The 13,533-nt window shown below is 35.3% G+C and overlaps 1 protein-coding gene across 2 annotated transcripts in view; it reads left to right on the forward strand.

Moving 5' to 3' along the window:
• Positions 1–13,533, forward strand: part of LOC121407876 (G patch domain-containing protein 1-like) — a 42,471-nt gene that overhangs the window by 17,371 nt on the left and 11,567 nt on the right. For both annotated transcript variants that reach the window (XM_041599110.1, XM_041599111.1), the window contains exons 11-13: positions 6,092–6,273; positions 6,820–6,947; positions 11,917–12,041. In XM_041599110.1, the coding sequence (XP_041455044.1) occupies positions 6,092–6,273; positions 6,820–6,947; positions 11,917–12,041 (435 nt within the window). The remainder of the gene's footprint in view (positions 1–6,091; positions 6,274–6,819; positions 6,948–11,916; positions 12,042–13,533) is intronic.

Consider the following 13,533-nt stretch of genomic DNA (forward strand, 5'->3'; position numbering starts at 1 on the left):
GGAGTATTTGTTGAATGCTATCATAACTTTGTAGGTTTATGGATCCACGTAAGAGTATTCAAGTATCATTGAACATTGACATCATTTACCAAGGTCAAATATTTAAGGTCAATGAACTTTTGCCATGTTGGGGGTATTGTTGAATTGCCATCATTACTTTGAAAGTTTATATATGGTTCATGAGACAAAGACATATGGGTAATCAAGTATCACCTCTTGTTTTGCTCGAGTCTTAGGTCACATGATCAAGGTCAAAGGTCATTTAGGATATAGTTTATTTTGTGAATAATTATTCAATAGTCTTTCAAAGTCATTACTGCCGCTATATTGAATCACGTATCTGTTAAGGATATTAGAAAAAAGATTATCTGCACTGAAGATTAGCTCATTTTGTGCTCAAATTTATACAAAAATTATGATTTAGTGTACACGTATCCCAGGCCTTGTTTTCATTTTGAGATGGACACGAGAATTTGTCTAGTTGTATGGAATGAATAGACTAGATCATCGTAGGCTGTCAAAATGTTATGCCTGCACCATTGCAAGATCTGACGTATATTATCTTGTATCTATTTTCTGAAATTTTCAACAAAAAAAATCATCATCTCATCAGATCTTCACTCACACAGGTATTCATGAACCAAGTTTCATTCTGATTGATTGTTCTATTGGATCCCTAAGTTTTTGTGGCAATGATTCATGGCTGATTATGGTCTAGAACCTTAGGCAGTGCTGCACCATCCCGAGTTTGCTCAATCTCGAGATTTTAGCCCGATCAGCCCTCTTCGCGGTTAATCTCGAGATTCAAGAAACCCCGTCTCCACCATCGCACGAAGAGCGATTCTTGCTCGAGCGAGACAACAAGCCCGATATTCCGAGCATGCGCACTTTCGATCTTGGAGTTTCAACGGCCCGCGCTTTTGAATAACTTCCCGCGATATGCAATCAAGTGCATGTTGTACTCTTAGCTTTTCACTAGCACTTTCCCCGAATTCGACCGTTGTTATGCAACAATCCTCTCAGCTCAGCCGCGCTATAATTATAAGCGAGTGAAGTATTCTTCGTTTAATATGATGGCGGAGGAGGCAACGACAAGGGGGGGGGAGGGGGGGGGGAGAGGAGGAAAGAAATATGCTATTTGCTCACATTTTGCGAAGGAATAAGACGACACTGCTGTCAGTATTGTTATTGACTATGAACATTGTCGATAATGAGCGCCTCCCAATCGGTCTGGTCTCTCCCAAAATCCATGCACTGGGGGGCTGGACACCTCGTTGCTGATTGGGGAATTGATGAACGCTATTCGCATGCGTTCGGTACAATCGTGATGTGTTTATGTTTTGACCAAGGTGGAAATGGAAAGCGAATTGCATTATGGACTGAAGGTCATGAATAAATTAACCCGAGTCCAAACCCGAGTGCGTCTGCACCTACGAATTAGCGCGATAATTCGTAAATAGCGCACTATTTTGCAAATAAACCCGAGTTGACTTGGGATTGCAATCTCGAGATTAATCCTACGAACTAGCGCGATAATTGCGTCTGCATTACAAACAATCTCGAGATTTTTCAGATCGGGATAATTTGCCGGATCAGAAATAGCGCGCTAATTTGAAAACTCGGGATGGTGCAGACGGCCCTCTTGTGACCCTTAAATCATATCTCTGCCACTCCCAAACGCACATGTGTCAAGTTTGAAATTGGATTTCCAAGGGGTCCTTCTTTAAATGCAAGAAAAAAAAATTTATCATTTATAAAAGAGATGGATTGATTGGCCCATATGGCCTTTTATTTGCACCCAGGATAAAGTCATACATTTAACATGATAAAACAATATTTAAATTACCTCTTTGACCTTTGGCATTTGACTTCATGATCCCCAAATTTGATCAGATCACCTCCACAGTCCATAAGTGTATTGCTAAGTTTGAAGTTCATCATGCAACCGTATCATAATGCATTGGAAGAATGAGCTATTTTCATTAATATTCTTGAATCCTTTTGCCTTTTTACCTTGTGACCTGAACTTTTTTTTTTATTAAACTTGAAATAAAATATGCAGGTTTAAACTATTCAAAAGCCTATTCAGGCCAAGGATGTTATTTGGCCATGTATAAAGTGAATTATTTGAAATACAGTAACAGTCATGATTTATTAATAGCTCAAGAGAAGTTTCCCGCTCATATTTTGGCATTTAACATTCTAGCCATTCATGTAGTACATGTACATTTAAATACAGCTTAAAGGGAAATGCTAGTTTTGGTAACGATATCAAAATGAGTTCGTACAGAATCCAAAGAAATCACCACCAAAGTGTGTGTGTAAATAAAATGCATGTGCCAAAGGATTCTGGAAGAAATTGTGTAATTGCTGAGAAATCAGAAAATAAGCACAGGATTCGGGTAGGGCGTCAGGCCCGACGCTCTCAGCAATAATTAAACATTGTCCCACGTGCGCTTATCTGTGTTGGGGATCTTCGGTGTGAAAATTTTTCAGCGTAGATTTCAAGATTTCACAAAGTTCAGTTATGTAACTGTACCAGATCTAGATCCTCGATGATATACTGACAATTAAGCTTTGTTTTACAGACTTTCTCATGAAATCAGTGTTTACTGCAAGTACTGGAATTTCTCTTTAACAAATAGTTTTATGAAATACCCCTGGCATTTATTTCAAAAGAATACTGCACTACCTGAGAGAATTACAATGTTGTTGACAAGATTTTACTTTAACACAATGGTTGATTTTTGGTGTTGGCATTGGAAGGAACATTGATGTCTTCCCTAGCTTCAAAACATAATCTGATCTTTCAAGAATGATTCAAATCACATCATTGACAGCTTTACACTCAGTGAAATTCATCCCAGGACCAGTTTTATTTTAAAGGCATAGGTTAACATTGCAAAGGTCTTTGAAAAGAAATACACTTAACTGTGATTCATGTTTATATTTTTCGTATGGACCAAAAATGAATGTGCAGACACTTTCAAGATATCTGTGACTGAAAATCAGCTATTAAATCTCCTGAAAAGATTAATGAGATGAAATTAAGATGGTGTTTCTGGTTACTTAATACTTCACTTTTTTGAAGCACTAAAATTCTAAATGATTTTCGGGAAAAATGTGTTTTTTTTCTGAGGTTCATTTTTCTAACTAATCACAGACATGTGACAAGTGGTTGCAACTCAGACTTTTGAAATTCAAATTAATGATAACCTCCCGGAGGGGCCACTTACATTGACGAGTGGATACCATGCGCGACCAAAAAAACACGTAAAAAGGATGTCTTTTTCACGATAGGGCACGTTACGTACGTAACGTGATAAGGGTGCCAAAAACGCAAAAATAATGAAAAAAGGGTATCTATTTACGTGTTTAGGGTCGAATTTGCGGGGATGATGAAACAAAACTAAAATGTTTTATAAAGGATGTCCTTTTTGCCCCAACACTTCGTGTTTAGAGTCCGATTTGCGCGAGGTGTAGAAGTGGGGTCGTACTAAACCAAATAAGGTAAAGCCGACGACCGAAGGAACCGTAACAATAAAACATTCCTGTACTTGTTTAGGGGTTCATTTCAGGAATATTTGCCAAGAGAATCGTTTTTGTTTCCAATACTTGTTAAGGGTAGGGTTTCACATGCCAATACTTGTTAAGGGGTTCATTTTCGGAATATGGAAATTACGTGTTTAGGGTGCTTTTCGAGACCCCTTGGTCGCGCATGGTATCCACTCGTGAATGGAAGTGCCCCCCCCCCCGGGGTTAACCTACATGTATGCCTTTAAGTTTGATGTTGTTCACTTGTAAAAAAAAAAGGTCTAACACCCACAACGAAAGGTCAACACCAAATTCAAAAGTCACCCAATGCCCACCAATTGATTGAAATTAGCCATGTGGAGGAAAATTGACAGTTGCTTGATCGATGTTCTCCAAAGTAGCTATTCAGTATTATAGACCAAGTAAACTGTATTGAAAGAATGTAAATTGTGCAAATGTTTATTCAGTTAAATTGGGCTTGAAGGATTTTGAATTACATTTACCTTGCATTCTATTGTGGTCCTTACTCAATGGAGTTTTACAAATGATATGAATGTTTGCAAACAGATTGAGCATGTGGTTAAATCCTTGCTTTGTGGAGAAGATAAAGTGTTCATATTGCAGATAATTGCTTTTGTTGATGAAAAATAGAGTCAGTAGGAAGTGGATTTTCTTCAGAATATGCAGTGCTAAGTTTGCTTTGAAAAGGGGATAAGTGTTCATGAATCAGATGGTTGCCTCATCAGGCATTGTTACTATTAAATATGCATGAAACAGAATGTGCGACAACTTTCAAACTTGGGAATTAAAAGTTAAATGATTTGAGAGACATGAATATTTATTTCATAATTTTTATCACCCTATTATGTATATTACCCATACAAGATTTTGTCTTACATGTATATCCTGTCACCTACCTCATGTGCATCAGCCATCACATATTCTCTCTCTAATTTAAGATTAAGAAAAATAAGAGAAAGATGTCATTGCGGTTTGATGAAAATCTGTCATGGGATAACTTACATGTAGTTATGAAAGTTTGAAGTTTTTATTTTGTGGTGTTACAGACAAGTAGCCCCTATAAGGCTATATGTTGTGTGATATAAATACCCCAAAATGCAATTTTCTAAACCCCCCAAAATTGAGAGATTTTATTTGTGGGATGGACATCATCAGACATTATTTCATACCCTCTTCTATAAGAAAATCATTTGCCTTATGATTTTGAATTTATCGGGGAAGCTACTGATGGATCTATGTATTTTCATCAGACATTCACAAATATTTTTGTCAGATTTTTCTGCTTTTATTAAAACCATCTTATCAGGGTGAATTTCCCCTTTTAAGGCCCTAAAGCATGGAAGAACGTAAAAGCTTTCAATTATGCCCCTTCCAAAAAAATATTGCAAATTGATACATGTATATAAAAAGGTGTGTCAATACAACTTGAAAATTCATTCTTTTTTTCTTGATCCTTTCCTAGTGTTTCTTTATTAATACCTGTTTTTATTACTGTTTGATATAGCCTTGTGATTTCTTATACACCCCCATGTAGTATAGACTATATGATTCCTTTTTTAAATAAATTATATGATGTATCACTGTCAGATATTCATTGTGGTCATTTGTATTAGGGCCCTTGCGGATAAAGCTAATTGCTTCGTAAAGGGCTCTTTATATTTGTACGTTTTGATTACCTTAAACCCAATTTAAGTTTTGGTAAATCCCCAGTATTGAATGCCTTTAGATTATATGAATGTGTACACCTTTGTGTCCTGAAGCAGTTATGATGTCAAGGATATTAAACAGTATTATGTTTCATCGGATAAATTTTGTGATTTGAGATGGAAATTTATTTGTGTCATGTGCCTGATCAAAATGAAATTTGTTTTTATATAATTTTTATTTTTTTAAGTATGTAAGCCACATCTCAAGAATGTAATAGTTCAAAATAAAAATACAGGATTCATTTTGTCTATAGCTTTTCGATATCCAATCACTAAATGATTGTAAGACATTAAGCGCTTGAAGGGCCAGTTAAATAGAAAAATAAAGTCATTACGGAGAGAAGTTGAAAGATGCCTAATAAATCGAAGTGAAAATTTTCAAAAAGAAGAACAGTTGAAGAGGAACCAAATGGAAACTACACATATTTAAGATTGGAAAGTTGGATGATTCTCAAGTATAATTCACAATACGTTATTGAGCATTTACCTTTAGACAAGCTTTGATTGTGGTAAATGTTATTGTTTTTACATGAGGCGGAAAATCCGGAGGTGGCACCAAGATACCTTGATGGGGGGGGGGGGAGTAAGACTATGACTCATAAGTGAAGGGCAAGGGCATTCCATCTCCAAAAAAAGTTGACCAAAAAAGGCTATCAATCCAACATGAAGGGCATTTCATTAAAAGGACTACCCAAACTTGATGTTTCGACAAGTGTGTCATGAAACCCCCTACCCTCTTCTTCTTTGCCATGGAAACCTTCAGAAGTTATAAGAGTGATTTCTTTTGAGCTCTAAGTTGGCTACTTCATTATACATATCTTGCTTTTCAGGCTCCCAGACGGGATCAGGGGACACCAGGACAGAATGGGAGAAGCAGCAGGAGATAGAAGAGTTCTCAAGGGCTGCATCCCTCTACCATAAACCTATGTCAGGTCTCATGGCATCCAGGTTCGTCAGAGCCAAGCACTCAGATGATGTCGAAGACACGGTGGAGGTTCCTGCTGATCCGGGGGTAAGGAAGTCAAGTTGCTATGGATGCTTGCTTGCTATGATATATTCTGTTCTTCTCACCACTATAGAGAACCTTAGTGTAACGTCAGTTGCCATGGTAACATGGTGGGCTGGTTCTATATAGAGTCGCAGCTGACGATCATCTGTGCACATTTGTATAACTTTGGCTTGTCTGAAAAATAGGTTGTAAGCGATCAAATTCCGATAGCAGCCACTTTCTCCTATTGAGGGGTTCATTTGTGTAGAACATGCCGCCATGACACCATGGCAACTGACGTCATCGTTTCGGTACTTTATCGGCATGCAGCCTGATCCTTTTGACTAGATTTGAAAATATTAGATACCACCTGTGTTATCTTGTCATGACATTCTTGTTTCAATCCTTCGATTATTTTGTTGGTATAAAGGGTACTCACTGTTTTGCAAGCCATACTAGTATTTACTTTGATTCTCCTGTATATTTTATTGTATATAACTGCTTTGTATTTGATGAAATTATTAAATGAATTGAATTATTAATGAATTCATTATTTTCATTTGTTGTCAGGGTGATGCGAATGACCAGAGCAAGGCTGCGGAGATGAAGATGTTTGGTCAACTGACGAGAGATACCATGGAATGGCACCCAGACAAGCTGCTCTGCAAACGATTCAATGTGGCGGATCCATACCCCGGGTGAGTTTTCATTATTTTATATTTATTTATACATATTTCGCCAGGAGAGCCCATTCAGCAAAAGTTGATCTCCTATGAGGCCCATGATAACAAACAATACACCTGTATACAATTAAAAACGATGGGTATGGGCACGCGCTGAGGAGGGATGAAGGGCATGTTTTAAGAAGGGCCTTTGAGTTAGAAGTGGATGGTTTGAGGAGGAGAGGACGGCCAAATAAGACATGGAAGAGGCAAGAGGAGGGGGAGAGTGGGAGGTTAGGGTTAAGGACGGAGGATGCACGGAATCAGGCAAGGTAGAGGGAGGGGGTAAGGGTGATTGCTGTGAGTGTGAGGTGAATCTGTGCACCCCTGTCCACGTGGACAAACCAGATTTAAAACTTGGGATTGATGATGATGATGATGATGACAGTAATGATGATGATGTTGTTGATGATGATGGTGGTGATGATGATGGTGATGATGATGATGAAGATGATGATGATGGTGGTGATGATGATGATGATCATGATGGTGGTGGTGGTGATGATGATGATGATGATGATGAAAAACAGTGAATGAGGATGATTTATAAACAGTCATCAGGTCATAAGATTTTGAAATTTGCAATCAGCATTGAACCATAGGAGCTGTAGAATTGTGATGTCTTCAATTTCGATATTTTCATTTCACTCAGTATAATTTTTTATACCAGTACCATATTTCAATAGAGCAAGATGAAATACCTCCAAACCCCAATTAGGTTGGAGTCAGCTAGAATAGATAATCTTTCAGATAGTTATGATAGACAATGCTCTAAAAGCTGTTTTCGATTAAAAAAATTATTGTGAAGTGTTTTCATACATTTATTCAGATTTCTTTACCAGAAAAAAGAGAAATATGTATGAATACAATATCAACAATTGTAAAATCTCTGAAACTTCTTTCCAAACAAAATTGATAAAGGCCCACAGTTATATTCAACCATCTACATTGATTTAGCATCATTAAAAAGCCTATTTTGAATAACGTTTTTAGAGGTTTGTAAATATGATTGCCTTAGGTAGAAAAATGAATTAAACAAAACATATATGGATTATAGCTTGGTGATTATCAATTATCTGGATGATTAAATATCCATTGATTCATACTTAGTATACAGAGAGTTCTTTGTGTTTTAGGTCAAGTTCTTTTTTAACTGCATACCATGAATATAAAACCAGTGTGAATGAGCTATTCGAGTTTGTCCATGGGTGTAGGTACAATAATAAATTTTAAATGCATCAGTGACACAAAGATCTGTCATGGGTATCTGTAATTCATTCTCTTTAAAGGTCTGTGGTTGTGTAAGAAAGAAAACGAAGAGAAGTTCAAGGATTTTAGAGTTCTTTTGATTGTGAAAAAATTCAGAAGATGCAGACTTTCTGACGGGCATGAGTATATACTTTATAGTGCTTGGTCACATTGGTCAAAGCCATAGCTGTGTAAGAAAAACAATTGAGGAATGAATGAAGAAGTGTTTCTGTGAATGGAAGTTATTTCTTCTGTTTATTCAATTGCATATTGTGTTTAATTTATTTTCATGGCCAGGCTGGTCCTGCTGAGGTTAACTCTCTCAGTATATATTTTTATTACACGATTCAGTGGCTAGAGTCTATTAGCTTGGTCCCATTTGAACATAAAATTTACAATTTTTTTTAGTATTATAATCTGAATTGGAAACTTTGAATAAATAAATAACTAGAAATAAAGAGTTGCAATCCATTATTATTTAATTGTAATTTTTCTTCAAAATCTATTTAGTCTCTTAAAGGTGTCAAAAGAAATAAAAAGTCAAATGGGTATTAATACTTTCTGTTGCAATACATGTCATGTGCAGTATAACTTTATAAAGAAACAAAATACGTATGAGGAAAGGGTTGTGCTACTCTCGAACAGAAAGTTGTTTTCTTGTACCATATTAATTAGAAATAGGCTAATATTAATCACTGACTATGTTTGTCATGATGTCAAAACACCTTACATTTTAGAAAGGTACACATTTTCTGTAATACATTGGTCACATTTGCTCTACGGCGGCAGTACGGCGAGTCGAAAACAGCCGTTTATTCATTTGTATTCAACCCACTTATAATGTAGCTGGTACAAAAAATGTTAAAGCGGCTGTTTTTCGACTTGCCGTACGGCCGCCGTAGAACAAATGTGACCGTGGTGTAAGGAAGGACTTGTCAAGACATGCTACATTGAAGGGTATTTTTTAGGCAAAGCAAGTTGTACTTGGAAACAATTCAAGCTTGTAATTGTTTATGAAACCAATTTATTAAACAACAATTGTCAATGCTTTGCTTAACCATGTGCATACTAGTGAATGATCACTCCTCCTATACTCTTTTAATGCAAAATACCTTTTTAGGAGAAAACTGATGAATCATAAATCCCCTTAATAATTGTAAAATAAGCGTTCCCCAAAGGATTTGAGTCTCTTGATTGGTAATTTTATTGAATAGGGCAGAGCCAGTGTACAGAATTTTGTATTCTTATCTTCAATTGTTTTTAATTAGTTGCATGTAGCATTGAACCAATAAACAATGACCAATGTCTCCTGTAATTATACACCATGTGTATTGCTGTTCTGTGGATGCAAAAGTCTGCACGTCAAACCAACCACAATTGTGACCTGAAAATCTGTTACAAATATATTGCAAGGGTGAATATTTGATAACGATCCAATAACATTTTAGCAGCTCATGACTCTATAAAGTGTAAATTAACCACTTATTTAATTTTTTGTCCTTCCTCATGTACTTCTTTGTTTTTATATTTGTATCATTTTTGAGGGGATCATGTATGTTTACTTTATTCATGTACATGTATGACTCCATTTTCAACCATTCATTTAAAAGGAGGTCACATTAGATAGTTGCATGACATCATGTGCAACTATTTTGCACCAAACCTCAAAGCTTTTGTCCCGGTGATAAAAGAACAAGTTCGAGTAAAATGGATGATGATATAATGGCACTGCCCTCTTTATCTGCCTATTTTTACAGTGACACCTTTTTGAAAGCTTGGGAAACATTTTAAGTGTTTGTCAGTGGTTAGGGACTTGTTCTGTAGCTGTCTGATAAAGTCACTGTTTTTATAACCTGTCAGAGAATACGGTTTTGTTATGGGTGTAATATCATAGAAACACCCACATGAGGACATATTTTTAGCTGCACAGCGCACCAAGACCTGTATCCTGGAAACTTCGATAACAAAATAGAGGAATTTTGATGAAGGAAATATCATGCAATATACAATGATGATGCGTGCATGGTCCCTTCTCACCCTTTTTCATTTAGAATGATATTTTTCTTTATGAGGACATTTAAAGGACAAGTCCACCCCAACAAAATGTTGATTTGAATAAAAGGAGAAAAATCTAACAAGCATAGCACTGAAAATTTAATCAAAATTTGATGTAAAATAAGATATTCAGATAGTCTTTTATAGCAAGTTTGGCTTTTTTGTGGGGGGGGGGCGTTAATTATTCACTATCTAAACCCCTCAAAAAAAGTTCTGTTACTCAAGTTTGAGTGCTAATAAATTTCTTAGTGTGCCATCATCATACATGTATGTAAAAGTGGTATGATTGGAAAGTATGATTATTCCTCTTTACGATCATGTGTCATTTTTAATGCTAGTGTTATCATGAAATACACAGACATGATAAATATGCAGCAATGTAAAAAACAAAATGTTGCAAAATTCGTTGCCATGTCACGTTTTGAGTTCTGCAACTCAAACTGCAAGTTTGAGTGCTAATAAATTTCTTAATGTGCCATCATCATGTGTAAAAGTGATATCTTTAGAAAGCATGATTATTCTTACAATCATGTGTCATTTGTAATGCTAGTGTTATCATGAAATACACACATGATAATACGCAGCAATGTTTGAAATGAAATGTGCAAAATGCGTCGTTTCCAATAGCGAATTTCCAATTGTTTCGAGGATGGACCGAGTGCATTCACTGTTACCTGCATGGTGGAAATTCTATAGAAATGGAGACTACTGTTAGAAATCAATGCATTTTGCAACATTTCACTTCTGACTTTCCTCAATGTTCAGGGTGATTGCATATTCTATGATTACATATTCACAGCAAATGGCATGTCATTGTAAAGAGGAATAATTCAGCTTTCCAATGATACCAGTTTCATCTTTTATACTTCATTAACCAAAAAGATATCATCCCCCAAAACTGAGTTGCAAAACTTTTTTTGAGGGGTTTATTTCAAATTTTGAAATATATGTAGACATCTATCAGTGATCTTAGTTTTAAAGGAATAGTTATAATTTTTTTTATTCCATGTTTAACCTTTTCCCAAACTTTTAACATTCTTTTTTATTATTTGCTTTTACACAAATCATTTGTTACCGCATATGTCATCATCGTCATATTCATCACACATTTGTCATCATCATCATAATTGTTATACATGTATCATCATCGTCATCATCATCAACATCACCATCATCATCTTCATCATCACCTCATCATCATCATTCTCCTCATATTCATCATCATTATCATATATGTATCATCATCATCATCATCACTGCCATCATTCTCCTCATATTCATCATCATCATATATGTATCATCATCACCATCATCATCACCATCATCATCATCACCATCACCATCATCATCACCATCATCATCATCATCATCACCATCATCACCATCATTATCATCATCATCATCATCACCATCATTCTCATATTCATCATCATTATCATTATATGTATCATCATCATCATCATCATCGACATCATCATCATCATCATCATCGACATCATCATCACCATCATCATCATCACCATATTCATCATCATTATAATTCATGTATCATCTTCATCTATTACACACTTGGAGATCTCGTACCAAACTGCATGGCATTAGCAATAAACAAGCAGAATGTGGTTATCATATATATTTTCAGATCTTCGATTGTTGGTCTTCCGACTGTGAAGAAGGACAAGTATTCTGTATTTAATTTCCTTGAGATCCAGCAATCGACCAGTGCTCAGATGGATATATACCCTACTCAACCAGAATTGCCTCAAGGTAAGAGGCACGTTTCCCCAGCAAAATTTTCTCACAATCACTCTCTAATGTCAGAGACACTGGAAATATCAGGAGATAATTAATTGAATTGTAACCACAATATCATCTTAGAACAAAAACTGAGACATTTATGTTTTGATAGCACTTATGGCATCAAATTTGTTCAAACATTAGAGGTCAAATCCAGCCCACAAAAATGTTGATTTGAATGAATAGAGAAAAATCAAACTTGCAAAATGCTGAAAATTTCATCAAAATCGGATGTAAAAGAAGAAAGTTATGACATTTTAAAGTTTTGCTTATTTTTCACAAAACAGTGATATGCACAACTCAATGAGACTGTCGATGATGTCCCTCACTATTCTTTAGTTTTTTGTTGTTTGAATTATACAATATTTCATTTTTTTATAGATTTGACAATAAGGACCAACTTGACTGAATCATATAGTATTAAACAATGCTCATTCCACATGTTCAGTGAGGAATTAATTGTTGTTTTACTTGACAAATGAGGAGAAAAATAGGATATTTCCTATTTTATATAATAAAATACAAAAGAAATAGTGAGTGGATGATGTCATCAGTCTCCTCATTTGCATATAACTGTTTTGTGAAATTAAGCAAAACTTTAAAATGTTATAACTTTCTTATTTTACATCCGATTTTGATGAAATTTTAAGTGTTATGCTTGTTGGATATTTCTCTTTTTATTTAAATTAACTTTTTGTTGGGGTGGACTTGTACTTTAATCTTAAAGAAAGTTATTTACATGTAGTCCCTATGTCTATCTGGCTATATAATACCATGGAAAAAACTGTGATTCTCTCAGTAAATTGCAGCTAAAATGAAAAAACCTCAAATGACTTGAAATGTGTACTTTTGTAGTTATCGCTGCATTTCCATCTTACAGACAAGGATGCACTTAGCGGTTTTCTGCTTGGATATCTGCACACTCCCAATCTTCAATTCATTCATAGCTATACAATAACACTTGATGGTGTGGAATGGGCTGGATCATTAACTTTTTTAAAAGCCCTATCCTATAATGAGAACTAACAATGGATTTATATGCTACAGCTGTAAACATAATTCATCTCTCGGATTACATGAATATTTTTTGGAACCAACCCAAATCTAGGAGTGTTTGTTATTCCTATCAAGTAGAGGCCAAACATCTCTGAATATTTTGATTGCAAGGTTTGCTTCTTTTGTTTTCAGCAATATTATACAAAGTCACTCACTGGCTTGCAAATCAGAAATTATTCTATATTTTAAAAGTGCATGTCAGACCCCAAAGTTTGTACATGTAATTTCAAGTATAAATTCAATGCAAATTGTGTTACTAACCAAATATTCATAAATGTATCATTGCCTTTACTTTTACTGATTTACTGTTTTTTCAATGAGTTCCATACAAAATATTAAAAAGGTGAACAAATGAAGAGATATAAAGAAAAGTTTGTAATAATATATAAGAAAACATACAATTTTT

Source organism: Lytechinus variegatus, chromosome 2 (assembly GCF_018143015.1).
Source record: "Lytechinus variegatus isolate NC3 chromosome 2, Lvar_3.0, whole genome shotgun sequence".
NCBI lineage: Eukaryota > Metazoa > Echinodermata > Echinoidea > Temnopleuroida > Toxopneustidae > Lytechinus > Lytechinus variegatus.